This window comes from Chinchilla lanigera, unplaced genomic scaffold, assembly GCF_000276665.1.
Source record: "Chinchilla lanigera isolate Chin_1 unplaced genomic scaffold, ChiLan1.0 scaffold00011, whole genome shotgun sequence".
Lineage (NCBI taxonomy): Eukaryota > Metazoa > Chordata > Mammalia > Rodentia > Chinchillidae > Chinchilla > Chinchilla lanigera.
Window position 1 is genome coordinate 26,443,852 of NW_004955412.1, and position 24,886 is coordinate 26,468,737.

The 24,886-nt window shown below is 50.6% G+C and overlaps 1 protein-coding gene across 4 annotated transcripts in view; it reads left to right on the forward strand.

Annotated features, from left to right (window-relative positions):
- Pknox2 (PBX/knotted 1 homeobox 2) overlaps nt 1-24,886 on the forward strand; it is a 254,067-nt gene extending 229,181 nt beyond the window's left edge. For all 4 annotated transcript variants that reach the window (XM_005378458.2, XM_005378457.2, XM_013511208.1 and 1 more), the window contains 6 exons: nt 4,010-4,139; nt 4,603-4,700; nt 5,478-5,597; nt 19,999-20,075; nt 20,873-21,051; nt 22,683-24,886. In XM_005378458.2, the coding sequence (XP_005378515.1) occupies nt 4,010-4,139; nt 4,603-4,700; nt 5,478-5,597; nt 19,999-20,075; nt 20,873-21,051; nt 22,683-22,912 (834 nt within the window). In that variant the 3' untranslated portion in view covers nt 22,913-24,886. The remainder of the gene's footprint in view (nt 1-4,009; nt 4,140-4,602; nt 4,701-5,477; nt 5,598-19,998; nt 20,076-20,872; nt 21,052-22,682) is intronic.

Here is a 24,886-nt window from a genome sequence, read left to right on the forward strand (position 1 = left end):
TCTGCTGCTGCCATGGTAGCTCCTTCCTTTGCAGGCTCTCCCTGGAGACATAGGGCCGTGGTGTCACCATTCCACAGAGCAAGAGACTGAGGCTGGACTTGAGGGTCTAAGAATTAGCAGAGTGCAGTTTTGGAGACAGGTTGAGCTGGGGGAGTGCTCAGAACTGGGACTTGGCCGGGAAGCGAGTCAGGCAGAGAGGCAGGACCCAAAGGGGTGTGTGACAAGGTTTGTGTCACGCCAGCTGGGTGTGCAACCTCAGCTGAACTTCTTCTGTTGCTAAGTAAAGAGCCCAAGTGGCTCTAGGACTTCTAGGACAGGATTTTAATCCCCACTGTGCCACTCCCTGTTGAGTGACCTCAGCCAAAGGAAGTGGGAAATAAATTATTGAGTGGCTGAATGTGCCAGGCAGTGTGTTTGTATTGGAGCCTGTCTGACCCCAAGGCCCATTTCTTCTCCCTGTGAGCATCTGCCCTATGTGCAGGGCTGTTTGACTCTGGAAGTCACATTCATGTTCTAGACATCAGTTTCTCTTCAGGCAAGTGGAATCACTTGCTGTCTTGCTGGCTTCATCAGGTGATAAATTAGTAGGAAAGAGCAGGGTGAAGAACACCTTCTAATATTCAGTGCAGATGGTAAATAAGTAATTTTCAGACTCATCTGACCTTTTGAGCAAGCCAAAGAAGATTTTTAAAAATACTGATTGTTGAGGGTCTGATTCAGTGGCCATGAGAACCTATGTCTTTAAAAACATCCCCATGTTCAGGAGGTTTCTGAAACAGCTTCTGTTTGCAGGTGCAGGGAATGAATACTATTTCCCTAGACCTTGGGTATGCCAGGACTTTGCATCTTCTTTCTTACCCCTTCCCACCAAGATGTGGCCAGCCCCAGCTCTGCCCATGGTCTCTACCCTGGAAGTTTTCCATTCCATTCTTCTGCTAATATAATTTGGCTGCCTCTCAGCACCTCCCAGCCAAAGATTCAGAAGGAGGAGGAGGGTGGGAAAGAAAAGAATCTGATCCAATGTATAAATTGCCTTTAGATAGCCAAACCTGGTGAGCTGGTATGGAGCTATCCAAGCCACAGGGTAGAGAGCCAGCCAGAGTTTGAGTAAGCAGATGAAATATCCAGGTGGTATCTCATCCTTCTGCCTCTGATTAGAAGACTGGAAGTGTTGGTCAAATCCCATGGGACATGTCTTGTATTTATGGTACGGATTTTGCCTAAACTTGCTGGCTACTTCTTTGGGGCAAAGAGAGTCTAGGACAACTCCTTCTGTTTGAAATTCTCGAATATCTCTAGCCAAAAAAAAAAAAAAATCTTAGCACGGATGATTCCAAGTGAGAGACTATCAGGCAACTACTTCCACTAGTTTTAGGGTGAATGGTGTTAAGGTCCCCTCTCCTCTGTTAACTTTACCTTGCAAGTTGGCTTCAGTTTCAGATCACTTCAAGACTGGTTTATACCCTGTGAGAATGGTTGGCTGGGATGTTGGAACAAAGGGAGCTCAACTTTGGAGCAACCTTGTTCCAAGGATGTCAGCACTGGGAGAATACATTTTATAAACAACGAGGTGAGGCCCACACAGGGGTCGGGCCATGCTTCCCAAACTAGTCATCTTCCTCCAGTGCCCACACTTCTTCTGGGTTTGCATTGGTTTTTATCTGCTCACCTTCCCTTCAGTGACTGGAATTCAAGGATTTCCTTGTAACCCAGAACCTTGTACAAGGTCGGCTGAATACTGAATGTACTGTAGTAATGGATAAAGGAGAACTATGTTCTAGTCTGTTATTGCTAAACAAGTGGGTGATCTTGGGCAAGTTACCAGAGCCTATAAATCTCAGTTTCTTACTTGTACCTCAGGGAGTTGGAATATGTGAAGGCTTTTGAGGTCTTCTGCAGTTTTTACACTTCTGCACATCACACAGTTTTAGACTCCAGTTGTGTGAACAATCAGATCAAGAGTTCTGCTCAAGGGATGAACCTCACTGGCTGGACAGCTCTTACAGAGCCCCAGAAAGGGGAGGCCAAAGAAGGAGCCCTTCCCCAAGTTCACAGCAGTAGAGGTGACACAAGAATAGAAGTAGAGTCTTCTCCTACTTCACCCCACCCACCCAAGAGAAGCCAGACCTAGAGGCCCCTTTGGAGGGGAAGAGGGGAGCCTTCACTCCAGTTCTCTGGTGCTGCTGTGTAGTATTCATACCTATAGCTCCTCCAGGTCTCAGGCCAGGGGAAATCCAGGAGGGCAAAAAAGCCAGCTCAAGTGGAGATGCCAGCTTAATCAGCTGAATTGAGTGAAATGTAGAAATCAGTGCCAGCTTCCACTTCTGAGAGGATTTGCCTAGTCACATGACACCAGGGTCTGGATGGAGACTCACTGTAGCTGTACCCTGGCACTTTGCACTTTCCCTTTGTCTGTTGCTTCAGGTAGGCAGTCACTGGCTCAAGCTTTCTTCCAAGCACAGGTATCTTCTTGTTCCAAATTCTAGACTTTACCTGGAGGCTGAAGACCCAAGCATCTTTAAGTCCTAAAACAAAAACTAGGATCCCCCTTCCCAATCCACACACTCTGTCCAGTCTATCTTCTTGGCTATTTATCTTTCTCAAATTCTTGCAGTTTGTGCCTTAGGATTCCAGCATTTGAGCTTTATGGTGTCAGCCTACATGGCTGTTGGACTAGTTAACTGGTTCAAGCCCTGTTTTCCGTGAGCACTAAGAGATCCAGGAAAGTCTTCTAAGCTTTCCTCTCCTCCTCCTCCTTTCTTGCTTTCTCCAATTCTAGAGACACTGACCTCTCACACAGCCAGCTTGTTCACAGACTCTCTGACTACCCAGCCACCATGTGTGAGCTCACCGAGTCAGGGAGGGCCCCTCACTCCTCGGGGACCTGTAGTCAAGCCTCCTTTCTGTAGAGTTGGGAATTCCTCAACATCAAGTCCAAGGATGTCCTTACCTGACCATTGGATAAGAATGATGAAGGGAGCAGTGTGCAGGAAAAAAAGTCTTCTTAACTTCCTTTGCTACTGCAGAAACAGACTACAAGGATTCTCTACAGGTTGACAGTTTGGGACAAAGGGACTCTGTTTCAGCAGACTCCTATATTGGAAGCCTAGGAAGGGGAAAGAATCACTTATTTGTGCTGAAGGAGCTGTAGTTGAGACTCATATAAGATTCCCTTAGAAGACAGGTTATGCAGAGGCCAGTGTAGCTTGATTGTTATTTTTAAACAAGTATTTTAATATTCTGAGCTAGGTGCTAAGGATACAAGAGTAGGGCCAGGGATATAGCTCAGTGGCATAGCACCTGCCTGGCAAGCACAAAGTCCTGAGTTCATTTCCTGGTACCACCAAAAAAAAAAAAAGAAAAAAAGAAAAAAAAAAAAAACATACAAAAGCAAAACATTGGAGGGCTGGAGATGCAGCTCAGCGGGAGTGTGCTTGCCTAGCATGCATGAGGCCCTGAGTTTGATCCCCAGCACTGCAAAAAGTAATAATAATAATAAAATATAAAAATAAAAACTAGAGGCTGCTTTGTGCCTGATATGGAATGTAATGAACACTGTTCTAAAGGATGTGAGCAGAAGAGGCACTGCAGAGCGGGGAGATGGCCAGGAAAAAAAAAATTGCGGAACCCTCAAATCCAGGACACACCTCTGGCCCATTCGATTAGAGCCTCAGGGTTTGGAAACCCAAGCTTCAGGACCAGAGATTCCAAAGTGTAGCCCGCGTGGGGCCCACAGGTTTAGGAGAAAATTTGTACCTCAGGTTGGCAGAGAGGCGAATGGTTAAATAGGCCACCACTGTTGGTTTTTTGGTTTGGCTTTTCATTTTCTTAATGTTGTCTTCTTATTTAGTCTTTTTAGGAAGCCATGAGAATTGCCTTCTGGATTTGGGACTGGGGAGGAGCAGGAAGGAAGGAGGAGGGAAGGCAGGAAGGGGAGAGGAGGACTTGGGGCTGTAGAACCCCAAGTTCTCAGGGGCATTGTCATGAACCATGCCTCCCTTACTGCCAGGACCTCCTGCAGAATTCCCCCAATTCCATGTCTGGAGTCTCCAATAACCCCCAGGGGATTGTGGTCCCAGCCTCAGCGCTCCAGCAGGGCAACATCGCCATGACAACCGTCAACTCACAAGTCGTGTCAGGTCAGTGCAGGGAATGGGGTGCTGGGGATTGTGGGGAGCACCCTTGGAAGAAGACAGGGTGGCCCCTAGGGAACTCCAGGATCAGAGGGGGCGTCCACTGCCGTTGGATGCTCAGCACCCTCAGTTTCTTGACTAAAGCGGTCTGCAGATGGTGCACCAAGACCTGATTGTGATGGGTTGGAGCAAATTTGGGTCAAACTCTGAGCCAACCCCCACTCAGGACTAAGTAACACTATTGTCCCTGCCCTCAAAAACTTCCCACCAGAAGCTCTGCTCTCACATCTGGACACCAGCCCCACATGCCTGCTCCTCTCCTACAAGTGAAAGAAACATATTTTGCTGCCCCAGGCCTTCATGGCAGAGGGTCTTCACACACAAATGCCAAGCGACTTGGGGACCCTGTTTGCCCTCACTCTTCCCAACCCCCCATGACAGGGGACCCAAAAACTGGTTGTCTCCTCAGGTGGAGCCTTATACCAACCGGTTACCATGGTAACCTCCCAGGGTCAGGTGGTCACCCAAGCAATCCCCCAGGGAGCCATCCAGATCCAGAACACACAGGTGAGTGTGTGTAGGTGTGTGACATGTGCATGGGTAGGGGTGGGCATTGATGATGGCTTATTATCTGCCACCCACTTTATACAGTGATTCTTTTAATCTTCACTGTCCCTTTAGGAGGTACCCTTACCCCTACTTTACAGATAAGAAGGTGGGGGGAGGGTGTCTGGGACTTTGCTGCCTTCTGAGTGTACATCAAAGGGTCCCACACTTCCTAGTTCTTGTCTCCAGACAAAGTCACTCCACCTCAGTGGTATAGAGTGCAGATCTATAGAAAGATCTGAAGTTGGAGGCCTAAGATCTGACATTACTTCTGTGATCGTGGATAAGTCTCCTATCATCTTAGAACCTCAGAGTTCTTACCAATAAAAGGGGATTAACACCAAGTGCACATAGCCAACCACACTGCAGGGCTGTCGTGAAGATTATCCACGGCGATGGTTAGGAAAGCTAACAGCTATTAGATGGTTTATGGCAAACTCATATCTTCAGTATTCTGTGCATGCCCCACATTTTCTCTATCTCCTCTCCCATCCCCTTTCTTCTTGTCTCTCCTCCTCCTTCTCCCTCTCCTTTTTCCCTGCTCCCTTGACCACAAGCCTCATCTCCGTTCTCTGAGGAGCTGGAGTGGGGCAAGAGGGAAAGGTGACTTCCCCAGGGCCCTAAGAATGAGTTCAGAACCAACTCGGCAGTGAGAGCCTGCTGTCACTATGGCAACAGGTCCCTAGCCACTAGCCTCACAGGCTGCTGATGCTGATTTTTTCTCCACGTGCCCTGAAGGTTAACCTTGACCTCACCTCCCTCCTGGACAATGAGGATAAGAAGTCCAAGAACAAACGAGGAGTCTTGCCCAAGCACGCCACCAATATAATGCGTTCTTGGCTCTTCCAACATCTCATGGTGAGTGTGTATATACTGGGGGTGTGGAGTCACAGCAGGGAGTATGAACAACCCACAGTGCGGGCGCCAGAGTCTGCTGCTCCCTACAAACCTGCAGAGGGCGTGGCCTCGGAGAGAGCTGTGTTAGGGATATTGGGTAAAGGCCAGCTTTGGGGTCTTAGGTGGAACCTAAAGCTAGGAGACTTTCTAGGACTTGCTGCTGCCTGAAAAAAAAAGTGTAACAACAAAATGGGGACAAGCACTCTGAAGACAGTTAAGTGGGGGCCAAGTGTGTAGTATTGTTTGGGGCACAGAGTGAGGTGTGGGTGTGGGCTCGTGGTTACTGGTCTAGAGCCCACACCCCTCCAGCAGCCATGTGCACCTTGCCCCTCTCTTGCGAGGAGCGCTTCAGTTCTCCATCGGGACGAGTCCCCTGTCCTGGGGGAAGCTGCGCAGGTCCATCTCTCTGCAGATTAGAGCAATCAGAGGAGGTGCGTGTGGAAGCGCGTGGTTGGAAGCTCAGCCACTGAGGGGCAACTAAGGCCGGAATCTTGGCTTCTACCCATTATCAGCCCTGTGACACAGAGCGAATGGTTTCCTAAGTCTCAGCACCTACTGTTGTAAAATGGCATCGTGCCTGGGTTTAAAAGCAGTGTTTATAAAGTGCCTACTGTGTGCACGTAATGCGATGGCAGTTGTGTGTTTGTGTGCAAGGTTAGCCTTTGGCAGAATGTCAGAAATGACTTCTAAATGTAATCCTCTAGCACCAATTTCAAGGGCATTAGCAATAAATAAAACCCAATGACTGTGGAGGCTGATTTGGTGTGCGGGTATGTGTGTTCATACACGTGTGTCTCCTGGGGAGCCACAGAGTCTGTGACCCCGGTGGGCTTTCAGCAGTCCGCCCACCCTTACCTGCATGTCAGGACATGTGTACACACATACAAAACAAATGTGTACCAAGGAAGTGGGCACATTGTCCTGAGAACTGTGGGAAGGGACAGGAGTGAAGAGAGATCTTTCTTCAGTGAGAAAGAGAAATTAAACAGATCACGGAGATTAATTAATCGGGCAACCAGCAGCCCTTTATTTGAAATGGGAGAACCTCCAGGAGCCACAGAGATGAGAACTAGGCAGCGGGTCTAACTTCTGGAACCGCAGAAGACTGTGGCCATAGGGGCTGTGCCTCAGAAGTGCCTGCCCCGAGCAGATGGCCGGCAGGATGAATCGCTCTGTGGCAGTTGAGGTGGGGCCAGAGCTCTGCGTCCATCCATAGGTGGACACTGGGGCCTGGGCTGCACCTGTGCTTTGCTGAGCCTCGAAAGCCTGGGTTCTAGGCTAGGTTTCGCTTCTTGCTCAGTAATTGGGCCACACCCAGCTCTTGTGGAGAGCCCAATGGAGCCAGGAAGTCAGCACACTTAAGTGCTTCCCAAGCTCTCGTTCCCTTTCCCTCCTCACCTCTGCCCACCATGCGTTTTTGCAGACCAGTGTGAATACACTGCAACCTCACTTCTTTCTGCCCCGGAGCCCAGGCCCTCTCACTAAGCCCACGGCTTCCACACCCGCTGCAGCTCACCCCTCAGAGTCCCCAGCTCAGTCCCTCCTGATTGTGCCTCATCTCCAGCCCCTCACCTCATCCCCTGTCCTACCCGCTTTCTCCCTTCCTTGTAGCTCAGAGTCCTCTCTTTGCTGAGCACCAAGCAGAAAGGAAGGAAGGACCCATGTTGGCTCTTTAAAAAGTCCTGGGACAGGGCAGAGACCTTGCTGGAAAGCATGAATATGAGCTTTCTGCCCCTCCTCACCCATCCTCCCTGCTATTCTTCCAGCCCAGGAGTGCGCTCAGGCACAGATGCTAGTACTAAAGTGTTTACCCTTGGCAAAGTCCTCCGCCAAGAATGCCTTCCTCACAGCAGCCGCAGGAGATGAGAAGGGAGTGGCCATCAGGCCTCCCCCAAGTCAGAACTCAAAACTTCTGTGCTGAGAGGGAGAAGGTCATGCTACTCCAGGAAACAAGCACCGCAGCTGTCCTCCACAGACCACAGCTGCCCAGTGCAGACCTGTCCAGCCACAGAGCCTGCTCCAGACGCAGGGCAGCCTTGTTCTCTACAGACACACACGTCCCTGCCCCAGCTTCAGGACAGAGGCTACAAGACTCCTGGTAACCAGGCACAGGGGAAAGAAGATAGAATTTGAAGCTAGGTGATCAGGGTATGGACTGAGGCTCTCCCACTACCTGTATGATGACTCTGCTTCTATTGCTTTGAAATAAATAATAATCATTTCACATGTGAAAAGTCAATGAGAAAACATCCATAAAGAGCCAGGCCCAGCACATAGTCAGCACTTACAAAATTGTTCCTGGGGATTTAGCTCAGCAGCACAGCACCTGCCTGGCAAGGGTGAGGTCCTGAATTCAATTCCTAGTACCAAAAAAAAAAAAAAAGAAAGAAAAAAGAAAAGAAAGAAATTGTTCCCTTTGAACTTTCTGGAATAGTGGACCAAGACCAAGCCTTTGAGGTTGAGGCCCAACATTTGTGAAAATTAAGTAGAGATGGATGGCTGATATGTCATTTTGATCTGTAACACTTACTGACTTACCATCATCTGAAACTAAGAGTAAACTGACTAGGATGGTCACTTACCCTTTCTGTGTGTGTGTGTGTGTGTGTGTGTGTGTGTGTGTGCATGTGCTTGGTAAATTTTCCAAGGATAGGGATTATGCACTATTCTATTCTTCGGGTGCTTCAGTCTTCATTCCTTTGCAGGACTTACTGAGTGCTGCTGCCAAAAAGATGTTTCATGGTGAACTTTTGGTGCAAATCTGGATTCTATGATGTGTAGCGTATTTCCTTATGCTTACGGTACTAGACGGTATTGTGAACTTGGTTGTCCTCAGTACCCAGGAGAATGCTGAGACTGTGGTTCTGGGGAAGCGCTTGGTGGTCACATCACATCAGGCAGACAGTCGCTGTGCTGTTTTAGGAAAGGAAAGGTACGAAGTAACAAAAGACCTTAGTGTGCCATACGTGTTCCACAACCAGTGTGTCTGGGACAACTAGTTTGTTGGTTGGTTAACTGGAAAAGTTGCTTTAAAAAAGGAACAATCTTAATTTAAGAGATACATGTATATATTCACTTGTGAATCTTTTAGTAAAAGGCCAAGGACTTTTTATGATTAAAGTTTATCATTTTACCTGCATGAACCTTTCCTATTAAAAAATCTATAAATTCTATATTTGGAGTGAATAAGAGCACTGACATTTGGGAGCTAATCTGGCTACAGGATCTCCCTGGATTTTTATTACATACTCCAATCTCTTACATCTGTCTCACCTGATCCTAACTATTCTGCATTTTAAAGCACATTTGAGTATCGAGTCTTAAAAAAGAAGCTTATTAATATATAGCGTGTGTACATGGGGGATGCCTAGAGGGAAATGAGTAATTCCAAATGGTCCAGAATGCCAGTTTATCTAGCGTCCTACTAAAAACAAGACAGCCTAAGTGGAGGCCAGTTGAAGCGCAAGTCTTTCCAGAGCTTTCTACCTAGTTTTCCTAGGAACAATAACTCTTTCGTTCTGCACTCGTATTTCATTTGTTTATAGAGTAGTTCATTAAATTAGAGAATTACAGTAACACGGATCACTGGCATCCACCAGTCTGGATACCAGTACTGCTGACACTCTGGTAAGCAGATAATTTGGCAGCTTAAGTTGTTCCTACAGAGAAGCCTGTTCAGCCCGTGCACGCATCAGTGTCTGATGGGCAGCGGTTTTGATGGTGTGTAGAAAAAGTGGACAGCACTCGGTCGCCTGCCACCTTAGCTAAGTAGACACTGATTTCGAGCAGTTCTGCCGTAAATGCTGGGTTTTCCTATTACCCTCTTTCCCTCCGGTGGAAGTTAGTTCTTTTTCTTTTTTCATTCTTTTTGCCCTAGCACTGAGGCTTCTTGTCGTTCCCACTGCTCTGCGGCCTTAGCAGCTATAGACAGGCGTTCAGATGATAGAAAGCTCCTGAGATGGAGGTTAAATCCCAGAGCCTTTTTTGCTAGGAGGCTGCAGCAAGACTGGGATGCTTTCATCCACTAGCGGCTGGCTTCTGAGTCCCTCAAGAATCCAGTGACATTTCCTTGTGACTGCGCTGACTGAAAGAGGCTGAAGCCTTGCAGGAAGAGGTCACTCCAGGTGGGGTGGGTGAGGAATACTGGCAGAGGGCTGCCCTGTGGAGTGCAGGAGCGGAGCGAGGGGCGCTGCTCCCCCTTCAGCTTCGGCCCCCACCCTGCTGCTCAGAGCCAGCATCTTCCTGACCTGCTGGTGCTGCTCATACCCATCCCGAACACGACACGGTGCTCTGTGCTGCTGCCGCCCTGCACACGAGCACTTCGCAGCTGTTCTGTGTGTGCAGGGCGGTTGTGGAGGAGAACCAGGCCCCAGCGGGCACCGCTCTCCACCACAGCAGCCTCTCCTGCTGTGACCACTGCAGTGTGCCAGGGTCTGTGCCTGGCACTTTAGTGCATCCTTCCATTAACCCACACAAGCACCCTAAGAGGTAGGTGCTGCTGTTGTTCTCATCTTACCCATGACGAGACCAAGACTCAGAGAAGGCAGCGCACTTCACAAGGTCGCTCTGCATTTGAACCCAGAACTGTGCGGCCCAAGGCTCTCATCTCCTACCAGTTGCCTCCACACTGACCTAAGAAGCTTCAGCTCTTTCTGTTCCCATGCAAAGTCTAGGTAGTGCAAAGGAGAACTCCACCCATCAGCTGAGGTCTGGAGCCCCATCCTGGGAGAAGCATGTAGGATTTCTATACATCCCAGCACAGTTTTCAGATCTCACTGCCTGGAGATCTCCTGCCCCATCTCTGTCCATCACATGTCAGCCTGGGGTGGCGTCTGGCCAGGGCCCAGCTGGGCTCCACTCCCTGCCCTCCCCTCTCCCATCTTCCCGCCAGTGCTGAAGAGCTGAGGGCCTTGCTCTAGGCCCACATATGAACTCTGCTGTGGCCCAAAAGCTGAGTGCACAAGAGGCACCAGGGGTCTTCTCTATGTGTCTGAAACATAATTCATATGCCACAGAATTCACCCTTTTAAACTGCATGACTCAATGGGTTTAGCATATTTAAAAAGTTGTACAATCATTGCCATGATCTAATTCCAGAATATCATCACCCAAAAAGAAACCCCATACCCATTACCCATGACACCCACCCCCTAGCAACCTGGGATCTATGCTGCCTCGATGTGTTTACCCATTCTAAACATTTCATGAGTCAAAGCATATAACATGGTCTTTTGCATCTGGCTTCTTCCACTTAGTGTAATGTTTTCAAAGTGTCATATACTTCATTCCATTTTGTGACTGAACAGTACTCCGTCATGTTGGTGTACCATGTTTTGGCTGTATCTTCACCCATTGACGGATGTTGGGGTTGTTTCCACCTTTTGGCTTAGGAGGAGCACTGCTCAGCCTGTCATTGTCCCTCAGACACTTTGTCAGATTCCCAGCTACGTTCCCCCAGCTGGGGAAAGAGAGCAGCTGCATACCCGGGTACAGCTTGTGCCCTGCCCTGGGCTCCCAGCCGAGGAGGGCACATGAAGGGGAGGTCCAGCCAGGTGCCTCGGCACCTCGGTTTTGCCTTCAGTTCCTCCACAAATACCCTTTGCATGTCGCCACCTCTCCTGTGCAGGACACAGAGTGACGTCTCAGAGGAATCGTGCAGACATGCTGTCAGGGGCTCACTGACTCAGAAATACAAAGAATGTGGCTCATGGAAATATCCCGGCAGCTGCAGCAGGAGCTGGGTTTGAGATTCACCTGCTCGCTCCCTCACTAGGGCACCTGAAGTGGATGGCTGATCCCGTTAAGCCTCAGTTTCCTCTATCAGATAGGACCACAATATCCAGCTGACGGGGCTGTCCTGAGGATAAAATAAGGTGATGGGTATGAAGGTACTTTGACCTGATACAAGCACAGCTACGACTACAAATACAGCAAGTCCTTGCCCGGATACCCACGGGTCCTCATAATGTGCCCCATCCTGAAAAATGCTGAAATCTTTAAACTATTAGGGAATCTGTGAAGGGAAGTAGAAACTCCCCAAAAAGCAAGGAATAGCAAAGGGAGCCTGCCATTCTTGTTCCAGAATATGTTGTCTACTCCTTTTTCCTTTAACTTGCTCACACTGTCTGAAATTCCACTAATCAGACACCTATTTTAGCCGGTCCTGGTGGCGCACACCCGTAATCCCAGCACTTGGGAGGCTGAAGCAGAAGGATCATTGTGAGTTCGAGACCAGCCTGGGCTACAAAGTGAGCTTAAGGCCAACCTGAACTGCATAGCGAGACCCTGTCTCAAAAAGATTAAAAAAAAAAAGAAGCCTATTTTAAATTAATCCTGTGAAAAGCAGATGCCTGTGGCGAGGCCATGCGGCCATCATTCATTTGTGGTTTAGTGTGATGTAGCTCAAAGCTCACTTTCCTACTCTTTCTCAGCTAAGACGGGATTCACGTGGGGAATGCAGGTGCCTATTGGAGAACAAAGTTGAACCCAGCATTCTGAGGAGGCAACCCTGGTGGGGCTCCAGAGGAGACTCTCCTAGCAGTTGTTCTAAACATCTCTAGGACCCTGTCTCTTTGGAGATGCTGATGAAAGCCTTATTAACAGCATCATGGAACTGTTGCAAGGGACTTGACCTTCAAGTCCCAGGGGCCAGAGGCCTGAGGTTCAAAACACTGACCTGGGTGACACGCGGGCACACGGGGAGGTGGACAGGGTAGGAAAAGTTGATGCTGAGGATCCACGCCCACCAACCTCAGTGTCACCCTGGTCTCATGCTGCCCCTGAAAGCAGAAGCAGATCTCTTGCTGGTTTCTTGCAACCCCTGTGGCCCCCCCCTCATTTGAACAGACCTTAAGCCAAACTGGACTTTGGGGTTAGCCAGGAAAAACTGCCTATTGTTAAAATAAGTTGTTTCTTGGGGAGAATGTGAGCTATGTTCCAAGTAACATTCCTCTTCACGAATGCCTAAATTTCAGGTATGAGACGTGATTTCAGCAGTCATGGGCTGATAATTTCATAGGAGGAATAAATTATACACATAAACCAGGCTGGAGATGTAGCTCCGTGGTAGAGCTCTTGCTAGCATGTGAACGATCCTGGCCTCAATCCCCAGCACAATCCCCAACACCACAAAACATGAAAAAGAAAAAGGGGGATTAAAAGCCAGTGTGAGGGTGTGCAGCTGTACTCCCAGCTACACAGGAAGCTGGGGCAACAAGGATCCCTTGAGCTCAGGAGTTTGAGGTCCCCATCTTAAAAAGTGAGAACAAAGCCTGATGTGCATAATCCGAAGAAGGTCAAGCCCTGAGGAAACCAAGCGCAAATGCAAATATTCACGAGTGTGAGATTGAGGGAGTCTGCACAGACGAGAGGTTTTTGACCACCTTGCTGGTAAAACATACCCAGAATAGTGTGTCCAGCACTGACTATCAAGTTGCAAAAGGCCCCTTGACATCAGAGACGAGCAGGCAGGATGGGACAGTATTCAAGTGACAAACAGGAAGCGTTTGTTGTGAGGGGACTGGGGGTGTGTGGGCTGTGGAAATGCAGAGTGGAAGAAGCCTTTTCTTTAAGGCACAGTATAAGGAGCAAGAGCTTTGGAGGCAGACCGCCCTGAAAGGGGTCCAGGCTCTGTGTTTTCTTTACTCTATGACCTTGAACAGGCCAGTCTTTACTCCCTCCTCATAAAGCAGGGATAGCTCTACCTCCTGCAGTGAAGACGACCAGGAATGTGCCCGATATAGCACAGTGCCTGAGAGGTGGCCCAGAGCAGAGGTAGATGGCTGTAATTACAGCGACAGGAAGTATGGATCCCAGCTATGCCTTTGACTACTTGTAAAACCTTGGGCCAGTTTTTTAGCCCCTCTGAACTCAGTTTGCTCTTGTATGAAATGGGGATAATGATGCCTGCCTTCTTGGTACCTTGAGAATTCTGTGAGAATAGAGGACAGAGTACTCTCTCAGAGTACTCCCCACACTGTACGGGTCCATCAAATTATGCCGCAAGCAGCAGGTGTCCCACACAGGGAAGCCATTGCTGCCGAGGTGGGAGGGAGCCCTGTAGGCTTCAGGGGGAGGACTGAGGACTCTGCATGAGGCAGCAAGGCAGATGTGAGCTCCACAGAAAGCTATTCCCATCCCCCAGAGCAGAGGCTGCACACGGCGTGACGGTGGCACTGCAGAGCCAAGTGTCTCCACCCCTTTCAGGACGGCACACACCTCAAATGGGCCTTGCTGGCTGCAGGGGGACCAGCCAGCGTTGGATGGGTAAGCTGAGAGGACAGGAAAAGGCCCCCAGGAGCCTCGGCTATTCCTTCTGAAACGCAGTGTGAGATTTACAACCTCACAGCATCCCTCGAGAAGCCCGAGACACAACTTAAAAGAAAGCACACCCTTTGCCTGTGCACAGGCCTGGGGTGGTCCCAGGGCACGTGGGGTGTGAGGCCTATTGGACAAAGGAGCCTAGTGACACAGGTGCCGAGGGAGGCTCGCATCAGCTGCCAGGAAACAACCCAGGGCTTTCAGAGAGAGCCCCGTGCATCCTGCCAAGGGTTTGCTCACCTATTTGTCTTTTAACAAACACTCATAGACTATGCCAGGTGCTGTTCTAAATACCCTTCAAATACTGTTAACTCATGGAGTCCCTGCAGCATCCTGGAGGCATGCAGGATGATTTTCCATATTACAGAAAAGGAAACTTGCCCAAGGTCTTGAGCTGCTGAGAGGGAGGACAGGGATTTGAACCTGGGCCATCCGGCTCTACAGCCCATGTTGTTACCTACTTCCCATAGTGCTGCTCTACCGCCCCTCTAGGGAGACAACCATCGGGGGCCTCAGTGAACTCTTAATCACCCCCTCCTCCTTCCCTCCAAATACACACTTAACGACCAACTGCAGTTAGTAAGTAGGGAAGCCCACCTCTAGGTAGAATCAAAAGGGGTCTGAGCCACCGATGCCCCCCACCCACCCCCTTCACATCTGCAGACACATGGAAGAAAAGGAACATCGGCTACCCCCACGCCCTGTGTTCACTCATTCAACAAATACACATCAGATGCCTGCCGTCCCACGAGCCGGGCATTCTCATAACTGATGGGGTGGTGAGAGAAGACGCACTCCCTCTTCTCAACAACTTGCAGATCTGTCTGCTTGGGGTGACAGATAACAGATTGCCCTTGCAGTGTGAGGAGGCGGAGGTCAATGGTCCGACCTCGTAGGAGGGGCTTGACTTAAACAGTGTTGGGGACGGTGCAGGAGGAGTTGGGAAGGACCAATTTTGCTGCAGCATGAAGAGTGGATTGAAATAGAAACCAGAGGGAGAGAGAATTGGTTAGAGGCTGCAAAAAGATGAGAACAGAGAACAGTAGATTTTCACCATGGAAGGCTACGTAGCAACGAAAAGGAGTAACGACAGTCACACAGAGCAACCTTGGACGAAGGAGTCTGTTGAGTTTCAAAACCCAGGCAAAACTGAGCCATCATGTTGAAGGATGTAATACAGATGATAAAACTGTAGAGAAAAGTAAGCACATCATCACCAGAGTAGGTTTTCTCTGGGGTAGACATCCCTGGGGAGGTGACTGAGAGGGGCGTCAGGCAGTGCTTGGAGTGCTCCAGTATTCTGTCTCTGGACTCGGGAGTGGTTACACAAGTATTGGCTTTGTGATAAGACATGAAAGTAAACATGTTAGTTCTTTCTATTTTTCTGGCTTAAAAGGAACAGGGGTAAAAATGAGAGAGGAAATAACAAGGGAAGGTCCGAATCAGTTACAGCAGGAGAAACCCTCGCTGTGCTCCTCCTCCTGCCAACAGGCTTGCCTGTTCCGTCTCAGCACCTTTGGAGCCGGGGTCCGCCCCCACCAGTGGCGGCTCAGATGTGAGGAAAGTGTTTGCTCAGAGCCCCTCACCCTGCGCCTCCTGAGCAGTGCCACGCCCATAGGCGTTGGCGCACAGCGGCTGGCAGCCCCACAGGTGTCAGGCGCGAGGGGAAGAGGGGGCCCAGGGCGCACTGGCAATGACAGGAAACGAGCAAAAGCCCCCGCTCTGAGTCTCACTCCATGCCATCTCCCCTCCGGCGACAGCACAGGGTCTGCTGATCCCCACAGCCGCGGCTCCTGTGTGTCCTGCCCCTGGGTGACCTGCCAGCCTCCTGATGCAGTGTGCTGGGCCGGCAGGTGGAAGGACAGTCACGAGTGGGTGTGATGGAAGAAGAGGCCGGGGACCTGGGAACCAGAGCAAGGCTTAGCTTCCTTCTGACCAGGTCCCGGGCACGAGTCACTCTTCCAGCTGAAAGCTGCTTTCAGTGTCCTCTGAGCCCAGAGGAGAGGGTGCTGTGGAGCTATCAAGGGAAGTGGGACAGCAGTAGGAGGGGCTTGGGTTCGATTTCAGGGGAACTTCCTGGTGGCAGCTATGGTGCCGTGAAACACCAATTTAATGTAAATACTGCCGTTCCCCTCTCTGGAGCCTCTAAATGTTCAGCTAGATGACATCTAGGAGGCTTCAGTATGTGAGGCGGTAAGTCAGTGGATCATACATGCCCGCACCATCTCTAAGGCATCCCCCAAGACCGAGAGAGGGGTGCTATGTTGCTATTCTCATGGTGAGCTGAGTCAGCTAAGGCTGGAAGCATAAAACAAGAATCCAAGGTCCCACGGCTGCCAAGAGGGGCAGAACTGAACCCATCTCCAAAGGCTCTGCACCCACAGGTAGCACTGTTCAGTCATGGAGTCTTTATCTGGCTCTGAAAAACAATCTGGAATGTTTTCATTTTGTTAAAGGAATACTGTCCACTTCCAGAAAAATGCCGCCTAGGCCCGTCCCATGCACTTCCAGAAGAGTCACTCCAAATAATCCGAGAGCAGCTACCAGGGCTCAGTGCCTTACCGTGATCTCACTCCATTCCTCCTCCGTCCTTGGCCCCAAACCTTTCCAGTTGTGCTATAAGCAGCACTGACCCAATCCCTGTCTGTCCAGGAGCCAAGACTATTTTGACTCTGTCCTCGGGACTCATGTGGTCTGAGGCGTATACGAGCTGGAGCGCTCCCCTGAGCACTCAGCCGTGGTGCCAGGAATGTTCTGGCTGACACACCTGTTCCCAAAGCCGGGCTAAATCCTGCTGCTCACCCACCGCCTGCACCATGCACCTCCTGAGCTGTGGATCCAGGAGGAAGAGGTGGTGGCGATTGGTAGTGGGGTAGTTAGGGGCTTATATCCTCACCCACATGAGACCAGTGGGGCAGCTTTTGCTGGTGCTGCCTTTTGTAGCTCTCCATTAGACAGGAGGGTGGTAATCAGTGCATTTGTGACAGCCAGTCACTGGGACCCACACCAGAAGCCTCTTAGGGACAGCAACATCATCATCCTTCCATGGAAGGCCCAGGGACTGCCCTCTCTGGGGCTTTTCCCAGGCCGACTTAACACTAAGTCCTGGTCCATGGCTCCTGCCTTCATCTCTTTCTCTGCCTCTACTGCAGTGTCTTGGTTGCTCTTCAAAGGCCGTCTGAGGCCACCTCCCTCAGGGAGTCTTCCTGGATAAGGCCTGCCCATCGTTCTCTTACCATCCCAGGGTGCTTAGCGTGAACTTCCCTTTAACAGAGGTGTCCCATCCCCCACACACCTTTTTTCCCTTTCTATCTAAGCAGAGAGCTCTTAACATCAGGTATATTTCACTTCCTGCACCCAGGATGCAGCAGATACCCAGCCAGGGTGGACTGATGACCCAGCTCGGTCGGCAAGGCCAGCTCAGTTCTGCCCAGGAAACAAGTGTGCGTCTCCTCCCCATGTTCATACATCATCTCTGAACTGAACACTGGAGCAAGAGCGTCTCTGGAGACCGGGTCCCCGACTGAGAGCAGCCTGCGGCCTTCTAGGGACACATATGACCCTGTGGCTGGCTCCATGCCCTTTTTCAGAGGCATGTGACTAACTTTGCCTCAGGAAGTCGGGAAAGGCCTCTCCAAGGATTTGACCTGTGACAGACTTTCACTGAGGCTAGGAAAGGCCTGCGCAGAAAGGAAGGAGGACAAGCATCCCAGTGGCGGGGACAGCCTGTGACAGGCAGGAAGGGCCAAAGCCACCGTGTTCCTCTCAAATGTTCAGCCCTCATATCCTGGGTTCCACATCCTCAGATTCAACCAACTAGGGAGCAAAAACATTTTTTAGGGGCCGGAGATATAGCTCAGTGGCACAGCACCTGCCTGGCAAGCGTGAGGTCCTGAGTTCAATTTCCTGTTCAAAAAAAAAAAAATTTAAATGCATCTGTACTGAGCGTGTACAGATTTTTTTCCTTGTCATTATTTCCTAAATAATGCAGTACTGACATAGTATTTACATTGTCTGAGGCATCGGAAGTAACCTAGAGGTGACATAAAGGACCCTGAAGGATGCATGTTATATACAAATGCTCCATTATTTTACTTGGGGACTGGAGCACCCTTGAATCTCGGAACCAAGCCCCTGCAGATGGTAAGGGAGGACTTTGGTTTCCAACCTGGCTGGCCATGGACGAGGAGCTGCTTGGCTCCTTGCCCTGAGTGGGGAGGCCAGAGCCTCCAGCTCCCCCACCTTCCTATGCACCAGTGGGCATAGGAGCTCCTGGAGTCCTTGCCTCCACCCTCGGGGCCTGCAACCTCTCCTTCCAGCCTCCCTCTGCTCCTTCCCAATTAACGTGAAATTGGCTCGTAGAACGCTGATGTACCTTCCCTCTTGTTAGAATCTTAATATTGTATGAATCACAAGTCCCAAGCTGCCCTGGCATGGTGGTCAGGGTCAGAGGTGTGAATTAAAATAATACATGATCCCGACTGCTGCAGCCAGGGGATGCTGAGGCCAGCTGAAGAGGTTGCTCACCTTTGTCACTGATAACAAGAGCACTTCTGAGGCTGTTGATCTCAGACTCCTTCCTTGGAGAGCTTTAAACACCTCGCCCACATTATCCCATCATAATAATGTGGAGAGCTATTTTTTTATTGAGCCCTTTACTCTAAGTATAATTTCATTTAATCATTAGATGACTTTATGATGTATGGTTAAGTGATAACCCCAGGATCTCACAGCTGCTCAGGATGTAGCCAGAGAGTCAATCTCTGGGACCTGGTGTTACCAGCACAGTGGAAAAAAGTGATCCTGGTGTGTGGGTGCTGTGTGGCCCCCAAGTCTTCCCCAGTCTGCAGAACAAAGCGCTGACCCATCTGGATGTTCGCCGTGCCCATGGGGTGCCGGGCACCAGGCTGGGGCCTGTGGAAGGCTCCGAGATGCAGGGACCTAGTGTCTGCAGCTCATCCCCAGTGGTCCCAAGACCCTCTTCCCCAGACTCTGCCACTGGTTAATGTGACTTGGTCAGCGCCGCACACACAGTGGCTACACATGGTTCCCCTTTCTAAGCTTCTGCAGTGCTCTCTGCACAAGCCACAGCACCTACTGCTTTTTTAAAAATTCACTCGGCAGTCATTTGTATGTGTAAGGTACTGGGGATACGTTAGTATACACGGTGCCCTCATGAAGTCACCTGGACCACGCACCCCTCCCCACGCACCCCTCAGTCCTACAAAGTGGCATCCTGAGAAGGTTGGGCCACCGTGAGAAGGACTGAGGCACCACCATTTGAGCAGTAGAGGGAAAGTCACTCAGTCTCTTCATCTGGAAAGGGAAAATAACAATACCTTGCTGGTTGGGGAGGTACGTGCCTATAATCCCAGCACTCAAGAGGCTGAGGCAGGAGGATTGCCTCGGGTTTGAGGCCAGCCTGGGCTACATAGTGAGTTTAACACCTGCCTGAACTACATAGCGAGACCTTGGCTCAAAAAAAAAAAAAAAAAACTAACCTGCTTATCTGACAAAAGATAGGCTCGATTAAATAAAATTAAGTATATGAAGCTATTTCTTGGGTGATAAAGTCCTATACCAATAATGTTATCATGATCTTTATCTTATGTCTCCTAAGAATAGCTAGCATAAATCTGGACACATAGTAAATATCAGTTAATTTAAATTGACTTGATTCATTCACCCCCACCTACCACTTTCTGTGGGCCCTGGAGCCCACTGTAAGGCCTGGCACTGAGAAGGCCTGCCCACCTGCTGGTGCCCTGGAAGCTGTCATGATGGTACTGACTCTGAGTGCCCACTGGGAAGCTGGCCTAAGGGCCGGGTGGGCCTGAGTGTGGGACCACAGGCTTTGGGGAACCTCTGTCTAAGCCCAAGACCCATTGTCTTTGAAGAACAAACATTACACGTTCTACAGTTTGGGCTTCCAAACCACTAGGGCTGAGAGGGCCAGGGTGGTTCCCATGACACAGGAACGGCCTCCAGAAGGACCCGGCTGCTACATGCCCGCTCCTCATTAGCCCTTCGCCTCTCATTTCAGCACCCCTACCCCACGGAGGACGAGAAGAGACAGATCGCAGCCCAGACAAACCTCACACTCCTGCAAGTAAACAACTGGTGAGTTAGCATCACCTGCCCAAAGGCTCGCAGATCCAAGGGCCACATGCTTGGCACAGAAACGAATAATGGGGGGAAGAGATAGAATGCCCAGGCTTGCTTCAGCTCAGCCCAGCTGGCTGCCAGGCCAATTCTCCTTGTTGGGCTAGCCGCAAAATCTACACTGGCGCCTATGGCTTCATCCGCAGCATCTTAGCGCCCTCTGCTGGTAGCTGTCAGGCACATCCCTGGAAGGCTGCAGCTGAATAGAAAGCCTAGGGGCCCTGAACATCCACCAGCCCCACCTGCTCTGGGCCGAAATTCCAATGACCATACCTGGAGGCACAGCCAGTGGTCAGCTGGTCTGCTCCACTTCCATTCCGCAAAGTTAGGAGCAGAAAGGAGGAGAAAGCGCCGTCCTCAAGGATCTCAGCTTTCCCCTTCTGCTTGTGTCTAGCTGGATGGGAGTGGACTCCAGAGACAGGGTCCCAGATCGGAGCCTTCGGCCCTCTGCAGAGAAGTCAGGAGTTGGTGCCTATGACTTTGGCTTCTGCCTCTTCTGTTCCATCCTGACAGATTTCAGTTGGATTTCTGATCTCTCCACATGTGTTCTTCCCTTATCACTTGGTGGTGACCAAGCCTCAGGGGATTTCGTGAAAGCCTTAGTAACTGGGCCCTTGTCTCTGCTTCCACCTCCTAAATCGAAATGCCACGCACCCTGTCCGGTGCGGTCTGGAACAGCCCAGCCCTCCCAGCTGCACCACCACCAGCATCCCCCAGGGGAGACTAACCAGGTCACCACTTCCACCCCTGGGCAGGTTCATCAATGCCCGGAGGCGCATCCTGCAGCCCATGCTCGATGCCAGCAACCCAGACCCTGCCCCCAAAGCCAAGAAGATCAAGTCTCAGCACCGGCCCACCCAAAGATTCTGGCCCAACTCCATCGCTGCCGGGGTGCTACAGCAGCAGGGAGGAACCCCAGGGACAAACCCCGACGGTAGGAACTGGGCAGAGGGCACCTGAGGGAAGGGCTCATGGGAAGCAGATTCGAGGGTCGTCTCCTTGCTCAGAACCATGTAGCTGTCCTGTACAGTTATCCCGTCCAGGTCTCCACTGGAGCCTTAGAGAAGGGCTGCCTTTGTACCCCTTATCACAAGCCGAAGCAGTCTCCAAGCAGAGTGGGAGCCGGAGGTTATTGGAGTCAGTGTCTGCTCAGCAGGGCCCCTCTTCACTCCTACGCCTGTCCCCCACTGCGCAGCAAGTGAGTGCCCACACAGTTCCCCACGGCCGAGGCCATCTGTAAATACCACGCAGGCAGCTGGCTTGCGAACAGAGACTAGGAAGAGCTTCGTTTTCTCAGCTACTGCATCACAGCCCCACTCACACTCTTCTCACTGCCCGCCCCTATGCACAATGAATAGTGCAATCAGACAGACGCTTTAGAGTGGCTGCGTGAAGCGGGCTCGGCGTGAGCGGCCGGGTGGAGGTGTGTGAGCGTGTGCACATGCGTGCATGCATCCACGCCTGTATGTGGTTGTGTAAGGTTCTATAGGAGGGGCAGCCCCTTATAGGCCATGGTTGAAATAAACACACTTGGGCCTGGGGATATAGCTCAGTGGCATAAGCGCCTGCCTGGCAAGCACAAGGTCCAGAGTTCAATCCTCGGTACCACAAATAAATAAATAAATAAATAAATAAATAAATAAACAAACAGACTTGGGGCCCCGGTGGCCCGAGAGAGAATCCCACCTAGGTAGTCACCGTGTTATGTTGGGCTAATGACCTCACTGTCTGAGACTCAGTTCCCTCCGTTGTTGAGTGAGGACAGTAATGTACCTGCCTTATGGAAGTATTAGGAAATCAAAAGTGCTTCACATATGAGATGTGAATGTTTTTATTACAGCAAAAGACGCACTGTCATTAGGACCCCTTTAAAAACTTCCCCTCCCTCTGAACACACTTATCCCATCAGCCCGGAGGCAGTTCCAGGAGTCCTCTTTCCTGTCTTTAGTTGCCCTGCTGTGGCTACTTCGATGTCCTGAATCAATTCAAAATGTTTACCTTTGGTGGTCCTTTTTACTTTGAGGAAGAACCAGAAATCGCATAGTGCCAAATCTGATGAATAAAGTTGATGGAGACGCCCCGTAATGTGTTTATTTGACAGAAATTGCTGTAAATGTTTGATCAATGAGAGGTGACCGAAAATACATTTAATGTTTAAATTTTAAAATTTATTACAGTGAAAGACACAACGCCATTAATCCCTCTCAAAATACTCCCTTGTTCCGCACACGCTTACCTCATCCTCCTTGGCAACATGTCTCTTACTGTAATAAGCTTTTCTTCGTTTCAGCGCTCGCTCTTCCTCTCATTCCCCCTTGCATTTGTATGGGAGATGCTGAGGAAATGGTGACCCAAGCGCTGCTGCTTGGCATGGGGACAGGAAGTGGCTGAGGAGTAAAGGGTGGAGACTTCTCATGGGGGGAATGGCCTAGTTTAGGTTGGGCACCCAGGACACAAGGAGCTCACCACCCTATGGCCCCATCCATTCAACCTTGTCCAACACGGAGGTCGCTGGGCCTGATGACAGCCCCTGTGTAGTTGTGACTCTTGCCCTCTCTCATGCAGGTTCCATCAGTTTGGACAACCTGCAATCCTTGTCCTCAGACAATGCCACCATGGCCATGCAGCAAGCTATGATGGCTGCACACGATGACTCTCTGGATGGGACAGAAGAAGAGGATGAGGATGAGATGGAGGAGGAGGAGGAAGAAGAGGAGCTCGAGGAGGAGGCTGATGAGCTGCAAACAACCAATGTCAGTGACCTGGGCTTGGAACACAGTGACTCCCTGGAGTAGTCACAGCCCACATGGTGCTGATCACCGAGCAGCAGAGCAGCATCAGGAGGGGTCGGGTGGGGGGGAGGGCATGGCCAGACAGCACCGAGGAAGTTGGGCCTTTGCTTCTCCAAATCAGTAGCTTGAGGAAGTGCAGAGGAGACACCCTGTTCCTTCCCGACCACCAGGCTCCAATGAGCACCCAGTCTGCTTCCCTAGAACTGGAGAGGACTCCATTGGCAAAGCCATCAAGCAGGCTTCATGGAAAGACAAGACTGAGATCTGGATTTACCCCATCCTTGAGGACAGATGGCGCCAGTGGACCCCCATGCAAGGACTTGATTGTGTACAAGCCCTGCACTGTGAGGTGGATTGGTGTTGCTTCCAGAGTAGGCTTTTACCAAGGGATGACTTGGGAGGGAAGGGTGACACATCCCCCTCCCCCCAAGGATCTCTGCTCCTTTAAGAGACAGTCAAGGCTGGGAGGGATCCCAAAAGCATAATCAGTGTCTGGAGGAGGGGGAGGGCCTGAAGCAACAGGTCTTGCAGACCAGAGTGGGACCTGGACTCTATGGGGCTCCAGCTCAGCCCCAGGGCCTGTCTGCGGGCACAGCAACCATGGATTTGGGAGAGGGGGAGGGAGCCAGCAAAGCCTCCTTCACTTTCTCCTGGAAACACATTGTTAGCTATTGGGCTCAACCTGTAAGAGGTGAAAGGAGTGCCTCCGTCTGGTTGGCTCCAGGAGCCAAGGAGGTGGTAGAACCTGGGAGCCATATCAAGGTGACTTCGGTACTACAGCTGTCCCTAGGTGGTCATAGAACTCAGTTCCCACAACAGGACAATGGTGTCTTACCCTAGTTGTTCCCATCCTCAATGAAGCTCCTCAGATGTTCCAGGCCCTCCACAGACCTTTGGAGAGTAGAGCCAGAGCGACTTGGAACCTTCCCACCCTGCAGGCCATCATGGCTGTTCCCCTGCTCCCGGGCTGACACTATCAGCCTCCAGCCTCTCTTCCTCGTTTAATCCTTCAGAGAAGACAGGAGACACATGGGAAAGAAGCAGCAGCCAGTGGAAGCCAGGGTTTGGAGAAGGTGCTGCATCCTTCTTTTCAGCAGTATCCAAAATGGCAGAGGGGGGTGGCACTCAAGAGCCTGCAGAGAGGCCCACCCCCCCACACCTCATGCTGGCATACCCGTATTGTACACAGCACTGGAGGAACTGGAGCTCCTGGGAGGAGGAGGCTTTCCACCTGCCCTCACACACCTTCTCCCAGCCCAACTTCCAGGCAGCCATCATGGCACCCTCTCCTCCTGTTCCCTCCCACCCTATGGCTGTGAATGACAGGACTGATCACACGTGTTTCCCATTGGGTTTAATTTGACGGACATGCAGTTTCATTTGTAAATTGTGCATTAGCCATCTCCTTCAGTGGCATGATGTGAGTGGCTACCTGGCTCAACTGGAGGGAACCTCAGGGCCCTCCGGGGCTTCCGTCCCCTACTGGTTGGGGCGGAGCAAAAGGATAGTCGTTTTCCTGAGGTCTCCCTGAAATGAATGTATTTCTCCCCCAAAAGAGCTGATATTTAATGTTTTAATAGGGATTTTTGAGAAACAAATAACCTTATTTATAATCTGGGTGATCCAATCATTTTTTTACTCCCTTTTGATGCCATAGGTAGAGGAAAGTCTAGCTTTTTTGGCGTGAGACTTTTGCAATGTGCAGTGGGATAAAATACATTTCTTCTTCTGGTTCATTTTTCTTGTTAAAATGCGCGCGTGTGCGTGCGCACATACACACACACACACACCCTCCCTCTCCCACTCACCACTTCAACAGCATCCTACCCACACAGGCACACCCGCTCACACATGCCCACATCTCTTCCTCCAGCCCCGTCCACCTGCCTAATGTTATGCAACCTCCTTCTGATGTATCCACCAACCCAGTACTGAATGTGGCCGAGAAGTTTCAGTAAATCTTATTACCTACCGTAA